General features: G+C 44.9%; 1 protein-coding gene across 1 annotated transcript in view; it reads left to right on the top strand.

The window, feature by feature from the left end:
* The window catches only part of LOC119395974 (E3 UFM1-protein ligase 1), a 28,774-nt gene extending 5,037 nt beyond the window's left edge, over positions 1-23,737 (top strand). Inside the window, exons 5-17 of the mRNA XM_037663001.2 lie at positions 2,093-2,223; positions 2,892-2,950; positions 7,172-7,318; positions 8,117-8,292; positions 8,538-8,723; positions 11,644-11,788; positions 12,223-12,490; positions 13,404-13,570; positions 15,191-15,324; positions 16,768-16,848; positions 18,094-18,182; positions 21,847-22,058; positions 23,370-23,737. Coding sequence (XP_037518929.1) covers positions 2,093-2,223; positions 2,892-2,950; positions 7,172-7,318; positions 8,117-8,292; positions 8,538-8,723; positions 11,644-11,788; positions 12,223-12,490; positions 13,404-13,570; positions 15,191-15,324; positions 16,768-16,848; positions 18,094-18,182; positions 21,847-22,058; positions 23,370-23,506 — 1,932 coding nt within the window. The 3' untranslated portion in view covers positions 23,507-23,737. The remainder of the gene's footprint in view (positions 1-2,092; positions 2,224-2,891; positions 2,951-7,171; positions 7,319-8,116; positions 8,293-8,537; positions 8,724-11,643; positions 11,789-12,222; positions 12,491-13,403; positions 13,571-15,190; positions 15,325-16,767; positions 16,849-18,093; positions 18,183-21,846; positions 22,059-23,369) is intronic.
* Positions 23,738-24,254: the final 517 nt, after the last annotated feature.

Raw genomic sequence — 24,254 nt, 5'->3', positions numbered from 1 at the left:
CGAATATTGAAGTGTGAGTGCGAATCGAATCAAATATTTCTAGAATATTTCTAGAATATTTTTCGAATACTTCGAAGTGAAAATTGCAGAAAAAAAGTTCGAGAGGATTGCTTAGCATATTCTTATGAGATAGCAACATGAAACTGTTTCTTTTCGCTAGGTTGATGAAGCACTGGCGGGGTGGTGTTTCATAGTTGTCTTATGGAAATGAGGCAATGTAGAGGCAAATTCTATTTATGTACATGATTTGGTGCAACCAAAGTGTTGCCCGACAACACTTTACACGTGATAGGCAAATATGCCATTTCCTCAGCCTCTCCTCCTCTTTCAACTTCTGTGGAAGCCCAAGTGATGTGGTGGAGAAGGTGTGCTCCTCTTCAAGTCCGGAGTTCCAAATCTGCCTCGTAGACAGTCGATACTATAATACATCTGAAATTTTGGATGGTAAAAAGCTTCGGCGTCCAATTTTTCGGACTTCCTGCCCAAATTTCAGGTCCAAAACAGCATTAATTGAGCCCCCAACTCTGCCACATCTTTCATCTCCATGTTGGAACCAGCATTTTCTTGAGTTAATACATTTGCGACCGTAGCGGAGCTTGAAAGGCAGCTTTGCCGCTATACGGGGGTGTGATGAGGTGAAGCATATTGAAAATCTAGGGACCACTTTCAATCGGACGTTGACTGTGTCTTGGCAAAGTTCGACTGTAACGGAGCTTGAAAGGCAGCTTTGCCGCAATACGAGAGTGTAATGAGGTGAAGCATAAAAATTTGAAGGGGTCACTTTCAATCTGACGTTGACTGTATTTCTTTTTAGGAAGTTCGAATAGTTCGAATAGTAAAATTCCAGTGCGAATCGAATAGCAAACACTATTCGAAAAATATTCGAAATTTCGAATATTTGCACACCTAGTTGGGTGCCTTTATGCTTTGTTATTTTATCTGTAAGCACAGACTAGAAGGGAGAGGGTTGATTGCTGTAGTATTATAAATGCATAGCCTGTTAACTATTTATTATAACTGCATTACAGCTGTATTTCTTACGTCTAATTTATTAACACATCTGTATAACGTATGCACCCACTCCTTATCTAATACCTTATTTATTAGAGGTCCTTAAAGTAATAAAATGAAATGAAGTTATGGTTTTCAATAACCATTGCGGGCCTGATCACAGCTCTGGAACTCTGCAATGCACAATAAACTTTTAAACAAGCATATAGTATGAAAAATATAGGCCAGAAAGCGAAGCTTATTTACGGCAGTTTTTGTCACATTTTCTCTCTGGCTTAGTGTGTTTCCTGTACCCTGGAGAGGAGAATACGAGAGTATTTTGCGACCCTGGCTCAATTTATACCAAACTGAGGCTCAGTTTATTATAAGACCACCATTGACCATAGCAGAACTCCAGGATTTCAAGCAATCGTGGAATGAAACCCAGGCATTTAAAGAGGGAGATGGCCAGGTTCTCCGAGAATGATATTCTGGATTTTATGCTTCATGTTTATGGCAACATTTTCCTTCTCACAATGTTATCTATCTTTATTGGATTAAGAAAAGAGGAAACACCTTTTTTTTGCCTTCTGTGTCTCTTGCCAAGCAATTCAGTCAAGCTAGAGTGTTTGTGTGCAGTTGCATTTAGTACTAATTGAACAATTACACAATTGCAATTGCACTATTAATATTTGTATTGTATTTATATTTAGTGCTTTACTTGCTACCTGTGACAGTTTTGTAGCTTCCAATTGTATGATAATATCCCCCCTCCCCTATTGTAGTGCTCATTGGCCCTTTCGGGTATTGCAGTAAATAAGTACTGGTCTATCTTGATTGTGCTGACACTCAATAACCATGATGTTTGTGCGCACATAATCAGTCTTTCATGTAGCGCATCTTTCTCATTGAAGGAGAGATAACGTTTGACATGGTCTTGTTAGTTATTTGTATTAGTAATACATTTGACCTAGGTGAGTAGCTAAGTTTATGTGTGCGTGCCATCTGGATTGTAAAGTGCTGTGTGGCCAGGAAGGCTTGAGAAGCCCTGCACCTAGAACGACATCTGAGATTGGCGGCAACTGTTGCTTGGGCTGTTCAGGTGATCCACTCGCGGCTGGGCACGGTGATCCGAGGCCAGGCCGACCCTCACGACAGCCGGCACATCTTCACCGACGCCTACGTCACCAGGCACAAGTACCGTGTCCGGGGCGCACTCTCGGCAGCCATCAGGTGAGCAGCTCCTCGTCCGTGCCAATTTCCATTTTGTAGAAGCAGGCGTGCTCCGGAATTGGGGAGCTCACTTTTCTGTGGATTCCTTCGCCGCGCGTAAAAGCGATAGCTTATGAACATAACTAAGGGCAATACAATTGAAGCTCGATAATAAAAAACACAAATTTAGTCAATCGTTTGTATGACTAGTTAAACCTATAATGTTTTCTCTCAAGGACATGGGTTTGATTCCCGGCCATGGTGGATGCGTTGTTATGACTCTTTGATGCTAAGATAGTTCTTACTAAACAGCAAAACGCCTACTTAAACAAGGCGAATTACGTGTTAGTGGTGCAATGAATTGGTGCCTGTCAGCAGCTTATGACCATCGTCTTGCGCTGTCCATAATAGATGCCGCAGTAAACATTAAAAATTTGTCAGGTAAGCTGCTAATGCTGATCTCCTGTGAACGTTCTGCGTTTTGTAGTGCGCTAAATTTCGCTCGTGATTTGCACCTTTCCCATTACATGGAGAGGCAGCAAAACCTTGCTGCTGCTTCGTACGTAGACTTTCTCCTGAGGAAATGGCTGTTCCCCAATCCTGATATTTGAAAGCAGGCAGAGTTTCTGCACATGGACCTTGTTTCTAACTGACTCTCTTTGTTTTCGTTCTGCTCGTTCACTTTACAGGCCAGTGACCCTGAGCAGCCTCGTGAATGCGTTCAACTTCCCAGACAAGTTGCTGTATGGTGAGTTCCCCTTGTAGGGATGGGTAAAATCGAGGAAAGATTAATCGATTAATCGATTAAATGTCCACGATTAATCGATTAATCATAATCAATGTGTGTCTTTCGATTAATGGAATTAATCGATTAAAACTATTCGATTAATCGATTACGGCATCCCCACTCCAGGGGCGTAGCCAGAAATTTTTTTCGGGGGGGACTTCAACCATACTTTATGTATGTTTGTGCGTGCGTCTGTATGTGTGTGTGTATGCAAAAATTGAACAATTTTGGGGGGGGGGGTTGAACCCCCCAATTCCACCCCCCCCCCCTGGCTACGCCCCTGCCCCAATCCTGCCCCCAACCTCGCCCCTTGGCCGGAGCGCATGACTGCGAGGCGCGCTATCCTGAGACGCAGACCCTGAACGCTATCCTTAGACGCAGGAAGTTGCAAAGCCGAATACTACTACTTTTTCTGGTTCTATTTGGGATGCCGTCGATCGCGCACTTCTACGCAATTGCGTTGCACTGGAGTACGATCCGATGAACTAAATGCCTTCTCAGTTCAAGACATACTATAGTAACCCTGTAGTCGATCGCCGCACCAATCCGAATTCACTTGAGACTTGGCACAGCATGCGAACTGGCCTAGATCATGTGTTTGACGTTGCAATGGAGTATTTGCCAATTCCTGCAACGTCAGTAGCATCCGAGTGCCTTTTTTCGCATGCTGGATGTGTGGCGACCCAAAGGAGGTGTCGGTTGTCGCCCGAGCATCTCGGGCAACTGACATTTCTTCGCTCAGTAGAAAAAAACATGTGGTTCGGAGCAGCAACCCATGAAACAAAACAAGAAAGGGGACTGTTGAGAAAGTAAGCAGCACGTGGATTCGCCAACTTTCAAAAGAGAAGTTTATTCTTTTCTGTAAATTTCATACGTGCCAGCGCATCGTCTTGTAGCTTATTTTGTTCGTGTTTGCTTTTTGCCGCGCTGTTTCATCGTGTTGCCGCATAAACGCATGCCTGCCTACATTTGATAAACGAGTAGTTTTCGTCACCTGTAGTGTCAATCGAAACTCTCTTTGTATTTTATTCAACTCTCAGATTTTACTCGATTCTTGTGTAAGTGCGGCATTGTAATATGCGCTGCTTATTTCCTCACTGGTTCTTAGTGCCGTTCTGTTTTACTCTTTAGCAAATAAAAAATTGTTTACCAATGAAAGAGAGAGAGAAAATATATTACAAGGCAGAGAGGCCATGGCCTGAGCTAGTACGCCCCTGCCTGCTACTCTGCGCCGGGGAAAACGCAACGGGGGAAAAAGAGTGATGAAGTACGATGATGGGGAGATGATTAGGTAATCCGTATATACATAATAAGACACGTTTGCTAGCTTAAAGGGGAGAAGGGCGCTAGTAACCATCTTTTATTATGCTGTATACCAACTAGCCCAACTGTCCGTCTTATAGGGTATATATACCATTTTCATAATTGTTGAGCTAACTTTCCTACGATGCAGTTAGCCCAATTAATGGCAGCTAGTCACTTCTTCAAACAGAGTGTTCAAGCGCGGTTTGCTTGCGCTGGGACGCGGAAATTGTAGACTCGGCTCTCTTGACACGAACACGCATAATAGACAAACGCCAGCACGCGCAACTACGACCTCGTCTCCACTTGAAGCACGAACGTTGCTTCAAGTGGAGACGAGGTCTTAGAGAAAATGTAGCGCAGGAATGCGCACTCGCGAATTGTGAAATGGGCCTTATAAACCCTTTATGTAATCCGAAACTTTACGCGTCGGTTTACCGAACGTCTAGCATCCAGTGCATTACTATTGAAGAAGTGACCTTGAAGCACTTAGTAATACTGTATGGTCGCGTATTTAGGGAGAAATACAGCTTTCAGCTAGAGGCCCCCGTCTTCTGCTGTGACAAGAAAGGACAGTCGCGCAATTTATGTTGTAATGTCTGGTACACTAGATAGCGCTCACAGTTCAGGATGTACGCACGATTGAAAAGGTGTGAGTGGCGCCGTGTTACGGCAAAGATCAGATGAAACCTGCGGAGTATACTGGCGCAGCTGCTATTTTTTCTAGCCGGGAGGCAGAAACTCATGTCACTCTATTTCCCGCAATATTAATGAGAACTAACAGACAATAATGCCAAGGGAAGTATAGAGGATGTTATTTGTAATAATTGGGATATCAATGTGAAGAAAGTAAAGTGGACGAAAGATAACTTGCTGCCGGCAGGGACCGAAGTTGCGACCTTGGAATAACGCGTCCGATGCTCTACCACTGAGCTACGGCGACGGTCATCCCCCCGACCACTTCATAGGGTACACATGTGCATTTAAACCTAGGAGTGTTAGTCAGCGCCGATCACAGCCATGGCGGCGAGTGTGGAACACTCTTTTTCTGCCTTTTGGCGTCACGTAGCAAGTGACCTTTTTTTGCGAGCTGGCAGCTGACCAATAATCCCTCGCATACTACCTGAAGGCACCAAGTCTGCCAGAACGAGACCCTCGCTATGAATAAAGGAAAGAAGGTGACTTTTAGGGGCTCGTTTTTCTTTGTCTTATACCCGTAACATCCCCTATACTTTCCTCCGCATTATTGTCTGTTAGTTCTAATTAATATTGTGTCTAACAAAGAAAAACGAGCCCCTAAAAGTAATCTTCTTTCCTTCATTCATAGCGAGGGTCTCGTTCTCGCACACTTGATGCCTTCAGGTAGTATGCGAGGGATTATTGGTCAGCTGCCAGCTCGTAATAAGCTCACTTGCTACGTGACGCCAAAAGGCAGAAAAAGAGTGTTCCACACTCGCCGCCATGGCTGTGATCGGCACTGACTAACACTCCTAGATTTAAAAATGCACACGTATACCCTATGAAGTGGACGGGGGGGGGGGGGGTGACCGCTGCCGTAGCTCAGTGGTAGAGCATCGGACGTGTTATTCGAAGGTCGCAGGTTCGGTCCCTTCCGGCGACAAGTTATCTTTCCGTCCACTTTACTTTCTTCAGATCTATATCCCAATTATTACAAATAACACCCCCTATACTTTTTCTTGGCAATATTGTCTGTTAGTTCTAATTATTATTGTGTCTAACGAAGAAACACGAGCCCCTAAATGTCATCTTCTTCCCTTCTATTTGCCGCAGTTGCCTGTACGGATGGTCTGTTTGAGGCCAGTATATTTCTGTGTAATCTCTGCATAGGTGACCTCAAGAAAAAGATCGCGTCAGTCCGAAATTATAGTATTATGTAGGGCTTCCACAATATCTAACCGACAAACCGAGAAAAGATGCCTTGCTTACTAGAGCGAGCGTCTTATTTAATTTCTCCTCGTCTCTCTTTTACCTTTCTCGGGATTTCCTCACCCTCCGCCACACTGCATGTTTCAACTGCGACTTTCTAACCAGTGTGGTCCCCGAACGCGCCTCCGGTTTCGATGAGCTCTGGTAGGCAGGCTTCGAGAAAATACGACCTGCTACCAAATAGTCCAGGGATGATGGCCACAGATTCTTGAATCCGCGACATCAACCAACGACGACGGGCCCCTTGTGTCCAGTGTGCGAAAGTGTGAATTTTCGCACACTGGACACAAGGGGCCCGTCGTCGGCACTTTCGAAAGTGGGAATTTTGGATCGTCAACGCATCTAATAAAAAGATATGGGCCCATATAAACACGAACGATGCCTCTCAAACAAAGAGATATCGGTTTTAAAGCACCCATTAAAAATGTCGATTAATCGATTAAAAGATTTCACCGAACGCAATTAATCGATTAAAGACTAAATCGATTGACGATTAACAATTAATCGATTAAAAATTTTAATCGACCATCCCTATCCCCTTGCGATTTTATTGAGCCTGTCGAATACCCCCAGTATAAAATGTAATGTGAAAGTGAGGACCATGGCAGAAAAAGCATGGCTGAGGTAGGCGCACCCAAAGATGATAACATGACATCTATCGTCAACGTACGAAAAAAATATTTGAGAAATAAGGATGCAATAAATACATGCCATGAAAAAAAAATCACGAAATCAGTGCTTATAAACTTTTGGCAGAATAATGACATGTTATCGCTGTAAAACTCTCACTTACCAGAGCGCTAAACCCATAAAAAGTGACAAGCCTATCGTGAGCAGATCGCCGTTCAATTCTCGTAAAGTGTTCTGTGTGGGTGAATCAGTTGGTTAAAAGGCCGTGTGGGTTTACATTTGTTTTCGCTTTTCATGCTGCAGGCATGATTGAGGACCTGCTGAAGGAAGGTCGTCTGGCTGGCACCCTCGTCGGAGGCCGGTCGGAGCGTGCCTCTTACGTGCCGGACCTGTACTCCCGCTCGCAGGCCAACTGGGTGGATGCCTGCTACCGACAAAACGGGTTTCTTGGTGAGGAGCAACTCTCGACGTAGATTTTAAGTTTGCGAGCGCACTTCTATCAGCACTTTCATCTCACTTCATCGAAGCATGTCGTTTCAGTCTTCCTGGTGGCCTCACCTATCAAATAGAGGTGTTGCTCTAAAGAGTTGGCATGTGTGTAGCTTCTTGGTTGGGAGCAGGGCAAGGGATGATGACAGTTGAGAATGACACAACAAATACGGTGCTGTTGACGTAAACAGCGTTGTCCTTTTGCTCTCTATGTCGCCGTCCCTTGCATTGCTCCTTACATGAATCTTAGCCAACTTGCCCAATTCGCTACTCATTTGAACAGGTGTAGCTGACAAATCATCCATCTTTAAACAGTGAGAGTACACAGGCATGTGTTTTTCCTTGCAGAATTAATTCAGAAAAAAAAAACAAGTTGCCATATTCCCGCTCTGTTTTCGCTCATATGTTGCAGTATTGTTGCATTCTGTGGTCCAGAATATTCAGTACGACTCTTGACACCAATCCTTGCCAAGTCTTCAAGGTAAAACTTGCACTTGCCTCCACCAAGGCCTTAGTTGTAAGTGAAATTCAAGATCTGCCAGCTATGACTTCAGAACATCAGAACAGTCTGTGCCTGCATTCGGAAGCGTTTGCCGCTGCATACAGTGCCGCAAGCTTTCACGACTGCATGGTTGTCATTCACGATCATATTCTTAATGACCTAGGTTTTGTCTGCAATGGTTCTGGGAAAAGGTACACACACTGGTAGATTCAGTGTATTATGATTACTTCATCAGGCTATTGGCTTTGTGTGTGCAGAGTATGATGCCCTGATGAGGCTGGGAATCCCAGACCCCAAGGCCTACATTCGTCGTCACTTCAAGGACGAGTCGCTCGTGTTCCTCAAGTCACTGTGCATCGGCCAGACACTACTGGCACAGGTTGAAGCCGCCATCGATGAAGCTGCTGGCACAGGCTCCTGGGTGGACGTCGCAGTGAGTGCTTGCGTCTTCTCACTTCATTTACAGCCTTGTGGTTCGTTATCGGAATCAACCTCACAGCCTGTCGCTGATTAACGATAGCAAGCTAGCCTATACAAGTAGAGTAGGCAGTCTACAAGTCTATGCAGCTGTGTTTTAGCATTGCTTCCCTCCTTTTCAAAGCGGTAGCAAGAATTTGTGTCATTGTGTATTAAAGAACACTATATGGATCTTACGTGGCCTTTGCTCTATTCCCGCAGCCCCTGCTGCCATCGGTGTTCACACCGGAGGATGTGTCGGGCATCGTGCAGTCGGTGCTCAAGTCACGGCCACGAAACGCCAGTCAGTCGGTGCAGCAGCTTCTAGACACCATCATCGTTAGCGATGCCTTCATCGAGACCTGTGTGCGGTCTTTCGACCCGCTCATGACCACGAAGGCTGAACTGGTAAGGGACAGCTGTGTGGAACTTCATAGCAAGCCTAAATGAAGTCTACTGCCAGCTGTTGTCATGTGATATCAGAGCTCCTTGGAAGCAAAACAAGCGAGTTAGAAATTGGTCAATGAATTAATTACTTGGCTACCTATAAATTGTGTGATTTGTCTAGCTGGTTACGTTACCACTTGAGGTAATCAATCCACTGGAACTATCCTAATTGCACTGTGCACTTATTGAAATTACTTAAAATTTGAATTATTGAGAAACACTCAGTACTGTATGCGGCTGTACTTTCTATGCGTGTTTATTTCGTGCTGCATCAATTTCTATGTTACCTTGAATCATTTTAGCAACTCAGGCTCTTAGGGTGAACATTTTTATCTGTATGTCAAGATAGCTTGTAACATGAAGAACTTGGAGATTTGTGCATAAAAATGTAGCACTCTTGTGAGTTTGCTATGAAAAAGCAAATTGGTCATTTCCCACTTCTCTTGATCTTGGAAAACTGTCTGAGATTTGCTGGGGTTTCAAATATGTTTCCAATAAGCACACCTTATTATAATGATCTATCAGTATATCGAGTTATTTTTACACTCGTTTCAAATTAAATATATTATTGAGGATCAGCTCCATTACGTAAAAGTAGGATCAACAAAACTGACAGTACGAAAATGAAACCATGAATTGAGTGTTAATGTTAAGGCTCACACTAGTGTCTTGTCTTTTGCATGTTCTCTCGAGGCCGCATACAAGACACAAAATTCTTTAGTGAAATTTTGCACTGAGTGTAAATTTTGTGCAATTTCAGGGCGAGTACTTTAGAAGAAAAAAGTATCGTGCAAGTATTTTGCTTCATGCACTATAGCTCTCGCCCTCTTCACTTTCTTTTATTAGTTCCTTCTTACCCCTTTTAAAAAAATCGTGGTGTGAAAAATGCATTGTAGAGAGGCTGGGCCATTCACACTCGCCGAACCCTCTGATGAAGTACTACACCTTTTGCACCCACAGTGAAGTTGAATATCTGCTGCATAATTCGCATATGCAAGCAATGCAGGCAAGTCCTCTCTATTGCATTATAAAAAGGGGACCGCTAAAGGGGACCATGAGGCGATGCGAAGCCGGAGCACTTGCACGATCGCGTTCCGTTGGCGTTCGTTGTGCATGCTACCCACCTCGGTCAGATTGTTATCGAACCAAAGTCGGTCGCACGCTTTGCAGCTGTGCCCGAAGCTCCAGTCGAGGAATTTGCGCTGGAACCGGGCGTCGGCACCGTCGAAGCCCGGGGTGTTGAAGTTGTCTAGCGAGGCGTTCTGCACGGGCATTGGACTCGCGTCGTCTGTCCGCAGCCGACGCGTTGGCTCGACGCTGACACTTCGCTTCAACGTCGGCGTTGCGTACGGCGGGGTTTGCTTGCCGATGCTGCCGTTGCGTTTCGGCATCTCAAGCCCGCGTTTCATCTGTAGGAGTTTCTCGCCGATGTTGTCGTTTGCGCTGGGCTTCTCTAGCCCGTAGTTCGGGGTCCGCTTGCCGACGTTTACGTTGCACTTCGGCACGTCGAGCCTTCCGCTACTCCGCGATCTTGGCAGGCGTTAAGGTATTACTGCAACTGGCGCCAACGTTGACGTTGGAACTCATGACACCGGCGCAGCCGGCACAGTGACTGAGCGTGTGTACGACCTAACGCGAGCCTTTTATCTTAACAAGGAGAGGGAGGGGGGAGGGGAAGGGGAGTAGGAAAGGTGATAGGGGGAGTGGAGAGGAGGTGTGTGGAGAGGGCTTGCGCATGCGCAGTAAGGGCGGTCACGCTGCGCACCGTTTAAGCTCCGCCATAAGATGCTTCGCATCTAAAAGACATGACATCTAAATAAGTGTACAAAAATAGCAGTCACATTGGTCATATCTCATGCTGCCTAGATTAATTTTTAAACTTGCCTGCCATGCAAATTTCATTTCATTTGTTTGTTATATGCCGCCTATGTAGCACTTGCCGACTCTTTGTAATTGCCTTGAAGTTTTATGAATTCTAGCTACACTCTTATGCATTACAAGTGTTACCGTGACCCTCCACAAACTGGCATATTACATCCTTCGAGCTTACAGCACAGCATCCAAGATTATTTTTTTTCTTTCGTCTCCTGCGATAGCTACACTACAGTCACCATCGCATCTTTGTATGTAGCTGCTGCGACGAAGCACATAGGTAGAATATATAGTCTTTCATAATGTAAGCATACAATGCAGGCTTCTGATGTGCTGTGAAGGATGTGTTTAGCATCAGCCAAATTATTTACTAGTGGAACATCTTATTTGTGCTGTGATTTAACAGCTACATAGTACATAAATGACTTTTTTGGCATGGTCGGTTCGAACTTGGCAAAAACAATGCAATATTCTTTTTTTTTACTTTCAGCATTTAGAGGGAAATGACTGCTTTCTTCTAATAAAAAAGTGGACACAAGTGTCTTTGACATCACACGTCACTGTCACCATAGTAACCCCTGAAAGGAAGCTAGTGAAATGTTGAGATAGTGCACAGTTTGCGATGACATCACTGTGTCTGGTGGCGTCACCAGCACTGGCATGACCATGCATACAACTTCTGCGAAGACATTGACAAGGCATTTCAACACTGAGCAGAAGACGTGTGGCAGATAACTAAACGTTGAATATCATTGGATTATTCATAGTGGAAACAGGGAACTCATTAAACCTACAGCTGAATTCAGTGAGCCATTTTTCAGGAGTTGGGCGACTCCGTTATCCCCTACCCCTTAGTCTCCAATAGTGTTGTCACGTTAGCAGACATTCTGAGATAGGTCGTATCACGTGAAAATTGAATGCGGCCCCCTGTGTATTTGCAACAGGCTGCGTTGATTTTCCTTTTCATTTTATTTTTTGCTTCCCCCATCTTGCCACGACACCACGACAGGACTCTCAGAAGGGTGTGGTCTTCCTCGAGGCGACACCAGCGGCACCACAACCACACCACCGCCGGGCAGCCGCTGCGGCTCCTACGCCGACCGCAGCCGAGGACGGGCAGGACAAGAAGGACGAACGCCGCAAGAAGGCGACAGGTACTGGTCTCACGCTAATTCACCAATGCTGAACTTTTCAATAGCTTGAGCTGAGAAATCCAAGTAATGGCATAGGCATGACAGTCTATGCCAATGAGTCCAGTATGGGGGAGTCACTTACGAAGTGTGCAGCCACAGTTCAGAAGCCGTGCACGTTGTACTTACATTGAAAATGCACTCTGGCTGCCATATTTGGCAATGATTGATTTCATTTTTTTTATTAGAGGAAATCTGAGGCGAGCACATCGTAGGGGAGGGAGGGTGAAGAGAGCACACACGTGGTAGCGAGGGAGAGAGCAGGGAAATATGCTTTTGCTACTCCAGTCAGCCCAGCCATATACAGCACTTCGAATATTCGAAGTGCTCGAATATTCGCACTAGATGCTTTTTGTTGGGTTGTTTCCAGTGGAATCGCCCTTCTCGTAAACCTCCAGGTGGCAAGTCGGGCGGTGGAACTCAGGGCCGAGAGACCAAGACCAAGGCGGTCAAGCCCAAGAAGCAGCAGCGGCGCGGCCGTGGCGGAGGCGACTCGGACTCGGAGGACGACGCTGGAGACGGACCGAGCCATTCCCATCGCTCCAAGCAACAGCAGGAGCTGGAGTTCATGACTGTTGATGAGATGCGGGTGCAGCTGGAACAGCTTCCGCTGCTCCGCGATTGCCCGCCAGAGCTCAGTCAGAGCATTGCCGAGAAGATCCACAGGTGAGGCAGGCTGTTGTTTTTCTTGAAATAATTCAGGCAGAACCAACCGAAGTTGTTATCTATGTGTATATGTGAGTGCATGTGGACTTGGAAACACTGAAAGAGATACAGGTTTTGCTCTTGATGATATCTTTGTTTAGCAGGCATCACATTTCCCGCTTTCAGGATGGCAAGAATCAAGTGATGAATGCTAAGGTGCGGCACGTGTCTTAAAGACTGCAACTGCATATAGAATTGGTGGACAACTCAACCATTGGATTGGTACAGTTAACCCTGTAACTAACTTCATTATGTCTAAATTTTGCAATGCTTGCACTGAAATTTCATGGATTCTCAACTCAATTTCATGGATTTCTCAGCTGTTCTCGAAGTAACAAGTTCTCTTTTCCCTTCTACCCTGAAGACTTTTGTTTCACATTTTATTACTTGGAAGACTTCATTGTTCTACAGTCTGCGTATTCTGTCTACAAAATAGATCAAAGGGGCACATAGTCTGCAGCAGTGTCACTAAAAAGCAAAAAGTCTGTGTTTTGCTCTAACAGAATGGTAGCATCAGCTGTCATTCTATGGTGAAAGGGAGCTTTCTTCATGTGACTACAGATAGCAACATCACCCTAAGTCAAATTAAATGCAGTGTGTTGTCATTAATTAGCACGATTGTGTTCTGAAGCCATCTTGAAATGTCGATGGCAAAGACTTCGATTGTTGGCTGCTGTCCACATTGCAAATGCTGGTTTAGTTTTCTAGCCAACTGTATCAGATAGGAGCCGTGCATTGGAAATTGGTTAACATGTCAAGCTTTTTCTTGAGGCCCTCTCATCTGCGATCATGTAACATTTCTAAGGGTCTATCCCAATATGCACGTTGTTGCACACTCTTCCCGTGATTCACGTGTGCACCCCCTCACATGCAGGCCACTGACACGCAAGTACCAGGAAGTGGCTAGGTCGGTGTTCCTGGCAACGTCGAGTGCATCTGGTGCTGCGCGGCGCAAGACATTTGCCGAGCTGCAGGAGAAGGTCTCGTCCCTGCTGCTCAGCATTCAGCAGTTTGACCGAGGCATCAAGGCTCTGCCCACAGGTCAGTGGGCACACCCTTTCCCCATCTAGACGCATGTATTTACTTGCTGTAGTTGTTGTGAGGGAAGGATTAAGGAAATGTTGCACACGGTATTCCTACTAGGCATGGTGTATGTTGTTCTATGTGCAGTGTAAAGGACAATAACTTCAGAATCATAGATACTATCAGCTTCTTGGATCCACAAAAAGTCTTGGGATGTTTTCTTTGTTGCTCCATGGTGTGAATCTGTTTTCCATTGGTCTATCTGAAGCAGGGTCACCCAATGCGTGGATTTGGCGGGAGATAGGACAAAAAGTGAGTTTATGGGTTCACGAGACGGTGCAGTACGGTTAGGCGACTTTGGCTGCCCAGGATATGCACAGTGCACGAGTTGGGCGGCGCTATTTTCAGGGCCACTGTTATCATTTACCATGGAGCATTTTAGCCTTACACCACCAGAACATTCAGATTGATGAAATCTAAGTGCTTGCTCCAGGATTTCAGCAGCCACTTTAGAAAGTCTAAGGGAGGATTTTATTCGCCAACTGCAACTCTTAGGAGCACGACGCCTGACCTTCTTGCCTTTCTTCCACGATGCCTTAATTTGTACTCTTAATTTATAAATGCAACACTAAAATTGCAACTCGGGCAACAGAATGCAGCGTGAACTATAATTCATATTGATGGGATTGGATAATACTCAAGTTATCCGTGCTGTGCATGTCACAACATAGTTAACATCAGTTACACCCGTGGTTAATGCCTTGTATGCATATTAACAGGCTACTCCTTGCCATTTGGATGAGAAGAAAAAGCACGAACAAGCTTGATTTTCAGTAATCGCCAAATATTACCTTGGTAGCATTAGCACTTTCAAGGCCAGGTATAGTAGACATACAGAAGCGTCCAGGTAAGCAGACTGGGAACAGCCATAACCATAGCTTAGTTTAATGGAGCATCGTATAGTATGTAATGTAGAAAATCTGGGTTTGGTTTCCACTTGAATTGTATTCTCTTTTCATCTACATTACCTTTTCTTTACTTCACCACAACCGCACTTCAATTAAAAGAACAAATGATCTCCCTTAACTTTTTATGTCTTCATTACCTTTTATCTTTGCGTAAGTAGTTGCCTTTTTATTACATTTTGCTCACATCAGTCCTAATGCTTCTGCTACTAGAGGAAGGAGACCGAGATAAAACTCCCTTGTTTCTTTAGAATGATTGACAGACAAGAAGCGCAAATTCGGGCCTCCACATCAAGAATGTGGCAAGGCTGATTTGATACCCACTTCCGGGTAATCATCCTACGTGTGTTGAAGCTACAGTCAGCCACTCATCAGCGGCTGAATCGCCAGCTAACTTCGTGTATACTGCAGGACATGAAAGGCCTTTCCTGGTGACCTCCACTTGCCGCTGTCTTTCACAAACAAGCGCCTCACTGCACTTGCAATTCTTAGGATTCTGTGTTCTTCCCAATGTAACCCCACTTTCTCTTTCACGACAAGCATTCCCCCAGTTTGTGCATTTCTGCAAAACTGAATTGCCAGGTATATCTGGGTTGGGCTATTGCCCTCCCAGATCCATCTCTTTTTTCTTGGGTGTAATTATTAATAGTAGCTCTGCCTGTGTGGCTTGCAGCGGAGGAGCTCCAGTCCCAGCTGGCCAAGCACCTTTTAAAGACGCTGTGTTCGGACCTGACCAACCTGGTTGTCGGCTACTTGGCGGCCGAGCATGCCAAGGAAGCAGAAACACCGGCTAGCATGGCCCCCGAGGTACAACTTCCGATAGCGATGGCCATGCTTTGTACATAGCAATAGAGAGCTTTTGTTTGTCTACCAACTTCCTGGTGTTTGCTGAATGCTGGGTTACCGGAGGCGTAAGCATGAGCAGCTGGAGGTGGGTGACACCACCCTGGGGCAGAGAGGTCTACCAGACATCACCATAAGTATTGTTGCAGTCACCGAGTGTATTCCACTTGACTTTTGGTGTAAATTATTGGCAGTGCCATAATGGCAAATGTGTTTCTTCTTCAAATGTTTTATCGATAAGAACACTAAAGAAATGCTAAAGGCATCGTACTTAGGCAAAAATATCTCACCGTAATGGTCGAGTACATCACTAACATTTTTTATGGCGCAAAAGCCCTTGCATACACAGGAATACTACACATACTCTCTCTGATGTTTCTAATGTTGAGAGTGTAAGGCTAGCAGAAGGGCCCATTGAATCTTATCAGTGTATGAGTGAAGTAATGCGTTGATGTAACAATTGCAGACAGGGCAAATTACCAGATTCTGCAAAATAAACTAAAATTTGGTGGGCAATTCTTTACATCAGTGAGCATTCCTGCACTGTAATGAAGCGGGATATGCCATATTAAATGTACTACTAGTCACAGAAACGTGAATACTTGCTCGCTTGTTTGCAGCTCAAGATGGGCACGTATTTGGTGGGAAGAGAACTATCAAATACTCATCAAAAGCAACTTGAAATGACACATTCTATAAGCATGTACAGTTGTTTTGTCCAACTGCTCGATTTCACTGTTTGCAGTTTCTGACACAAGTGCCAGAAAGTGCTAACAGGCTGATCTTTTCCGACATCGCACTGATTGCATGGCAAAGGACATGATGATCACATTGGTCGTGTGGGTTGCAAGACAGTGTCATCTGAGATAACCAAACAAATATATGTACTAGGGCAAATTGAAGAATTAGTATAATTTGGTTGAAGATTGCTCGAAGTGAACGTTTTGATGCAACCTGTTTGTGATGGCTCAAAGCAAGTTTCGTCCAACAAATGTCTGACGTGAACTTGAGTCGAGCTCATACTTGAAACTGAAACACCGCGCTTCATTGCATGTTCACAATTCTGTATGTGCCATTATGAGTCATTGCTTGTGGAATAATGTGTCTTCAAACACTTCATGTGTTTGAAGAATGTGTTTTCAAAAGTTGCACAAGTTGGTATGGATTCATGCTAGTAGAAGAGTGCTAAGTTTGCACACACACACACACACACACATATATATATATATATGGAGAGTAAAAGAAGGCAGACCCCCATCTTATGTTTTTTTTCTATTCTCCGTGTTCGTGCAAATTTTGTGCTCTTCTTCTGTCATGTGTCGTTACATCACACTGCTGCCTGAGCAAAGCACGACAATGGGCATTACGTGCAACCTCTAAGCAATGAGTTTCTGCTTGTGCAAACAGGTGCGGCAAAAGCTGATCCAGAAGCTTCCAGCTGACGTTAGGAGTCCAGTACTCAAGCTGCACCAATCGCTTTCAGCCAAGGTAGGCAGCACGGAACCTTTTGCTCGTTAACTCACTCTCGTAGACCAGCAATGTTGACGCTGTATGACTGAGCTCGAGGTTTTGGGTTTTAGATTTTACTGCAGCTTTATTTTGAGGAGCACAAAATAAAAGAAATGCTTGTGTGCCTAGTTAGTTAGGTACATGTTAAAGAAGACGAAGTGGTAATGCTAATCCGGTGTCCTCTGCTACAGCGTGCCTCATTACTGAATCATTTTATCGGCGTGTAAAAGCACGGAATTTTACTTTTTTGAGTAGAGGAGCAGAGATATGCATCTTCAGTATTGTCGAAGCTCTATGAAGCACTTCTTGCTTTTAACCCTTTGAGACGCTATGTACACAATTGTGTACACCCCTTGTTTTTGCTATCTGTGTCGACTAGGGGCTAACAAAGAGCAAAATACATTGAGCTTTGGATGAATTGAACCCCCTGCATAATAAACTTATCTTCATTTAACTTCATTTTGCAGCGTACTGTTGCATATGATCACTTTGCTGAAGGCACTACCACATTCGACGTGTCGTTCGACGTGCCGCTTCCCGAGACCCAATTCAAAAGTATAATTTTTCTTCGCTCAACATGGACATAACGGAAAAAGAATTTCCACGATATTTCTAGCCTGAGTTTTCATTCTATTTATGCAAAAACAGAGCATGAATGTCTTCAGAATTAATAGATATTTAATTAAAATGTGATTAGGAATTATTACTATAACACACGTAAATTAACATATTACAACATTATTTTTGTTACAATATAATATCGAGTGCTTTGAGATAACATTCTATCGATTTGACGCATTTATAAACAGTTCTTCATAGGTGGCGTCTGAAAGGGTTGAACAGATGACAGCCAGTATTTAGATTAGGAAAGTAAAATTATTACTAATTGTAGCAGAAAGCTAAGTAACATATCTTGGTTGAAGTTGTAAAAACTTGTCTGCTGTATAATGGTTGGTGTAAAAAACACGAATAGTAAGTGAAAAAAAATTGCATTTAAGGTTGGTGTGATGGTGGTGGTGAGTTGATCGTCTGATGAGATTAGTAATTTTGCATAGAGTGGGGTCGCGTGGTGTAAGTTAAGCATGACTGAAGATCGCTGCAGAGTCCTTTGTCGTGCAGCGCAAATGGGTTAATTAATGATGGCAACAATAAACAATGTTTACTATGTTAATGTGTTTGAAAGTGCAAATCTGGAGGTGAATGGAGCATCTTGTTGAACTCCAGACTCTGGAAGACTTCTTGGCCGATGTGGATGTGGTGTTGGGACCAGGCGTGTGCGACATGATCATCCGCTCCGACAAGAAGAAAGAGAGGCAAGTTATTCACATCCACCAATCTGTTTGTGTCTGTTTAATGTACTAAAGAAATCTCCACTGAGTATTTTCTCTTACTACGGAAAACTGGTGAGTGAGTAAGGAAGGGCATTGCATATATAGTCGAACCCACTTATATAACAATTGGCCTCGAGATCTTGGAGTGGCGCCCTCTCGCGTGCGACGTCAGAGCGGGGACTCCGCTCTCAACAGCGCTGCAGCAGCCGCTGCTCCTGTATGCGGATCGTCTGCTTCAGGCGGGAACTTTGTCGAACGAACAGCCTCGCGACGGTCAACTAACGCCTGCAACGAATGTTTTCGAGTGTAATCTTGAACTTGTTTTAGTAGCGGCCTAATCGACAGGGCCAAGAAATCCCCCGGATGGCTGACGAGTGCGCCGATGTCACCGACCGCATTGCTGGTAAGAAAGTGAAACCATGTGTGAGTGTTCTCGCTCGTTATCTTGTTTCCGCCGTACGATACTTATTAGTTTGGGTGGTGCTTTCAATATTTCAGTAGCGTGCCGTTCTCCAGCATCTACAAGTATGTAGATAAAGCTTGTGAAAGGTAGCGGTGCCTCATCGAGGGCGAGGCGGTGTACGACGCAGACCACGTTGTTGAACGCGCGGTCGAGGCCGTCAACAGAGATCGCATCACCGCCGCTGCTTTCGTTTTGTAAACAAGTGCGCAAGTGCCGCCTTGTTGCACTCCCCCCTGCCGATGCCCATGATCGCAGTTTGTCCCGTAATGTTGGTTCAGTGAGAACGATATTACGTCGTAGTTCCTATTATTACCGCACAGGGCCGGCGCATGGGTATTAGAATATAACAAATAGTTAATCTCCGATTATACCACGCACAGGGCCACAGAGATTAACGTGGCAAAGGCAAGCTGGGTCCAATTTCACGCCACGCAGCCTAACGAAAAGCTTAAAGAGCTCCGCTTTTAAAAAAGCGTCTGCACTGCCTCAGGAGAAAACTTTTAGAGAATGTGCACTAAACAGCGGCAACAGGTTTCGCTTATGACTTTATCATAAGCAGTCCGCTAGGCGCGCGCTTGCCTTCATAAGTTAAATACGTATGTACGCCATCCAAATACAGCCGTAGTCTCAGATATCCTGCGCCGCTCAACTGAGCTCACGAGGCGCGCCTTCCAGCAAGGCGATTCGGAGGCCGCGTCGTCGGCTCCTTGTCTATATGTCTCCCATCAGCTCAGCCGAAAATTAAAAGTACTTAGGAGTGTACCTAACACCATCATTATCATGGGTATCACATAGGACCTTCGCGGCAGGTTGTGGGACGGCACCGCACCTGGTGTAAGTCGCCTATGCTTATAGCCTGCGTGCAATAAACGCCTTAAGTATTGGCGAGGCGCTTAAACACGGTCACAAGCTTACCTAAGAGTGGCGCGTACGGTGGGTAGCAGAAGTCACTGCCCGCGAAGTGCTTGCTGCACACGGTCGATGAAGGCGTGGGGCGCTTTCCCATTCTGAGCTTGCGATGCACTTCTTATTCAGCTTTGGTTCCTTAGGGTATTTGTGAAAGCTAACGCCTTTTTCACGAGCGGACGAAGTACACTGAGGCACAGAGCAGTACTTCACCATTGCGCAGCACTCGCCGCGGAGACAAGCGGCCGCAGTTCTAAGAAGCTGTAGGTCTAATTGAACGTTAAAAGCAGACCCACGGTTGTTCGTACAGCGTCAGTAGCCACCAAACGCAAGACACCCAAATGAACTGCTTTTTTGTTGAGATTTACCACAACGGTAGTTTCAACACGGCGCTGGGCCTACGTAGCAGACGAAAGCGCGCGAATCCCCGCTCTGACGTCATACAGGCGCCGTTCGCAGCGCCGCCATCGGTCGCACACCAGGCCAATACTCAAGTGCCACGAAAATTTCATTGTTATAACCGGTAATTGCTATAAGTGGGTTGCACGAAAAAAAGCAATAGTATAGGGGGACGGTAGGCTCTTGTGAGAAAACTATAATATGGGGTGGGTTATGCTAACAGACATCGGTGATAAGGATGACAAACCTGCCAATTTTTCGGACGTGCTTGAAAATTCGGACGCTTTCACGGGACCGCCAAAAGCCCCACAGAGCCAATGTAGGACAACATCTGAAGTTTCGGGCAGTGAAACTCTTCCAAGTCTCGACTTTTTACTCAAATTGCATGTCTAAAAGTGCGTTAACAGAAGCCACCATCGCACCCGCGCCATAGCGGATTTCAAAAGTCAGTTTTGCCGCAATGCCTCAACGCTATGCGGTGAAGCATATTGTGAATCCGAAAGGGGGCTGGGGGACGTTGGGGTTGTGGGCGGGGTTCAGCAGCTTGAAGTTCTCGTTTTTTTCTTTCTTTTCAAGGATTTCGCATTCCATTATCTTTCAGCACGGACACCCAGCAGCCAGAATTTATTGTTACAATTGGTAATGTGGCATGCTGGCATTACTGTAAGCAGATTGTTTCACCATAGAAAACATACAAAATTTGAAGGTGCAGCAGCTTCTCGTTGTTATAACCGATATATTGCTAAAACCGGTATCGTTATAAGTGGGTTCAACTGTGTATCGCAATTTCCTAAAATAATTAAAAACATGAAAGCCTGGGCGAGCGTTACATTCGAAAAAATTTGGTTTTCATCTCTCCCTGTCCAAACAAAATGCATGTACGTAGTTACAATCATTGGCACTTTATAAATGAGCAAAGTGGCTTGTAATGAATAATGAATATACATGTTTCTCACGCTCTGCCTGTCCATTGGTTTGAACGTAAGTACATCAAGAGTAAGAAGAAAGAAAAGTGCTGTGGCACTGTGATCAAGAACTGCGTGATCTTTTCAGGCGCATATATACACAGCAATCTGAAGGAGCATAATACAGCACGCAATAAATTGTGTGCCATTCACCCAATTTCTAAAAACTGACTTTTGAAGCAAGTTGTAAAAACTCCATCACGGAAGTCCAAAGCAATGGGGTTTTTGTACCAAAACTGCTGTGATTACATGCATTCAAGAACGTAAACACAAGCTCAAACTCAGAAGCCTAAATGAGAGTGTGTCAGGTCAAATGCGCACCTATCTGGGAGAGTCACGTTTACTGCGTTAGCCAGTTACGTGCACAAGTAGTTGTCTATGCACTAGTAGTCCATGTGCATGACCTGTCGTGCTACTATTAGCTTCTTTGAACATTGGACAGGGGTTCTGCTAGGTAGCGTGACTTTTTGAAGGCAATCTCCTCCTGGGCCTCTTCTACAGAAGTTTTGTAACATGGTATGATGGAATGTTTCTGACTGAAATTAATTACCATATTTACCTGTTACTACTTAGCAGCGGTTACGCTGGCCACTGTCATATGTGTTGACCGAGTAATGAGCTAATGTCTGCCAGTACAGACTTACCATTGGCAAATGTTGGCTAGTGTTAAGTGATGGTTAATGTTAGCAAAATAATGGCAAACGTACACCATCAACTGCTTCAACAGTAACATCGTCTTCATTCAAGCTCAGTCAAGTGATCGAGTAGTCTACCAAATGTTTTGCCCGTCTTAGCTTGAAGATTTGGAGCTTCAGACTACGCTCTGACGGGGCACGGGAAGGTCCATTCAGTGGTGACACCTGGGTCATTACAACATGAGTATTCTTATCATGCCGTTCTATCTGCCGTCCAGGCAATGGCTGCTGGGCCACCGCCAGGCTCTGCTGGCGCAGCTGTCAGAGGCTGAAGATGCTGCGCTCTGCCTGCACCTGGCTGTGCTTCTCGTGGCCCAGGCTCAGACGCAAAAGGCACTCCACGCCTCGGGACGCTTCGTGCCCCAGATTCTGTCTGCACTAAGAACACAGTTGCCACCAGACACATTTGCCCTTCTACACCAAGCACAAGGTGGGTACACTTGCACAGCACTCGCGGAATGAAATGCGACATTAAAACTTGCATAATATGTATAAGCATGCGTATATATATGTGTCCATGTAGTATGTACGTATAATAACTCGCACACATGTTACTTGAGATAACCACATTACATCACCACAAATCTTTCCACTAAGGGTGATGTTTGCGTTGATGTGTATATGTCACTTTTACACTGATCTGACACAGACTTAAGAAGGTGGAAACAAAAGTACACTTGCATTACTTAGCCCTAAACTGGCATTACAAGGGTATGATAAAGTGCAACTACAAGTGAATGTTGAACCAATCTAAAACGATAAGTTATCCCTGTCGACATCTGTTAATTCGACCATGTGGGGAATCATGAAATTGGAGTTATCCAGCAGGTGGCATTAAGCAAGATGCAGGAAAAACAGCAAAACACGCCACCGACTCTAGAATTGGCCTCGGTAGTAATGTGTCACCTTGTCGAGCATGCATCCTGCATTTTATAGGTTCAAAGTGGAAAATTAAGTTAGATATGAAATCTTAGTGCCTAAACTATTTAAAAACTGAACATGCGCCAATTATTTAGCAAGAAAAATATTGTGCATTTCTGATCTTGGCAATAAGAAGAAGATGAAACCAGCAAACTTGATTTTCAAGAAACCAAACTTTATTTAATGTCTGCCATCGTCACTCTTAGGGCTTGTGCACACCGTCGAATCTCAGTGTCATGCGGCTAAGGGTGACACAAATGTTCGAGCACACTGAAGTCTCAAAGGGAATTGGTCGCAAATAAGTCATAAATGGTCAATTTTTTTAGTTAGAAACACCAGTTCAAGCACAGGCATGAACTTCCAATTGTGATTAAATGTGGCAAAGAATTTCAATTCAGCAGAGCTGAAATAACCAAAGTAAATAAACTGGAGATTCTTTTATCCAGGAAATGGCTTAGATTCCTCGCTTTTGTAGTTTTCATTTTCTTTTTTTTGCATTTGTACCCACAAAAGCTAATGAACAGTCACAACAATGCAAGCAAATATTAATCTCTTTTTTCGTCTACATCTGCCGCAATAGCTTAGCAGCTGTCACCTTGGGCCACTAAGCACCGCAATGCTGGTTTGATTCCCAGCCACAGCGGCCATATTTGGTAGAAGCAAAATGAAAGAACACCTCAGCACTTGCGCATTAAGGAACCCCACGGGATCAAATTCAATCTGGATTCCCCCACTACGGTGTGCTTCATAATTGTATCATGGTTTTGGCTCATGAAACACCCTAAATATGTATAATCTTTGCGACTGTGCCCTCTTGCAGAGCTCGTCATGAGGCACCTTACACTTGACGACTCATCAAACGAGAAAGAATCGGTTGCTTCGTCCCTCAAGGAGCTGGTTCCAAAGCTGAAGGAGACTGGCGCCACCTACAAGAAGCAGGGCCCAACCGAGGAGTGAAGACCACTCTGTCGTCTTGCACCAATGTCCCAGTGCCTTTCATGAACAGAAAGAGCTGGCCGTGTTTCAGATGGTTGGTTGATTGAAGACGTATTTCAACAGCGGTAAAGAATGGTTCAAAAGGGTTTCAAGGAGGCTCGCATTTTGTGCTCTTGAGCCCTCTTTTGTGTTAAGGATTAGATTTTGCATATATGAAACTGGTTCGCAATAAAGGAGCAAGCTTGCCACGCGATACCTTGGTCGACTTCCTGTGTGTCTTGTTTGTTGCAAAGATAGTGCCCAGAGCGAGAGACTGGCTCAAGTGTATTGAGAGGCAACTGCATAGACATCCATGATCACGGCGTGTAAGACGGTTCAGGGAAGAAGGCACATGAGACACACAGAGGCACTGACTGACAAGTTGTCAGTCAGCACTTCGTGTTTCTCATGTGCCTTTTTCTCTGTGCTGTCTTGCATGCCGTGATCATGGAAGTTGGAAACAAACTCCTCGCCCAGCATATTCTATGGCTTAGGCATTATGAAATATAGACGGCTATGTAAGGCTACTTTCAAAATGGACCATTTTCAGTTCTGCTGCATTTTGATCCAGTTCAATGAGGGGACAGTCGGCATCTTTTGAGCCAGTCGGGGCAGACAGAATGGCAAATTTGGCGGTGAGTAGCACCCTCAACCCAATTTTGGTTCTGTCTCTTCCGCACATGTGTTGATGCAGGCATGTAGCCAGGCATGTGCACACTGCTTTGCATGG

The sequence above is a fragment of the Rhipicephalus sanguineus genome, chromosome 6, assembly GCF_013339695.2.
Source record: "Rhipicephalus sanguineus isolate Rsan-2018 chromosome 6, BIME_Rsan_1.4, whole genome shotgun sequence".
Lineage (NCBI taxonomy): Eukaryota > Metazoa > Arthropoda > Arachnida > Ixodida > Ixodidae > Rhipicephalus > Rhipicephalus sanguineus.
Note: the sequence above shows the minus strand (reverse complement) of the source record. Positions and strands in the feature narration are given on the sequence as shown.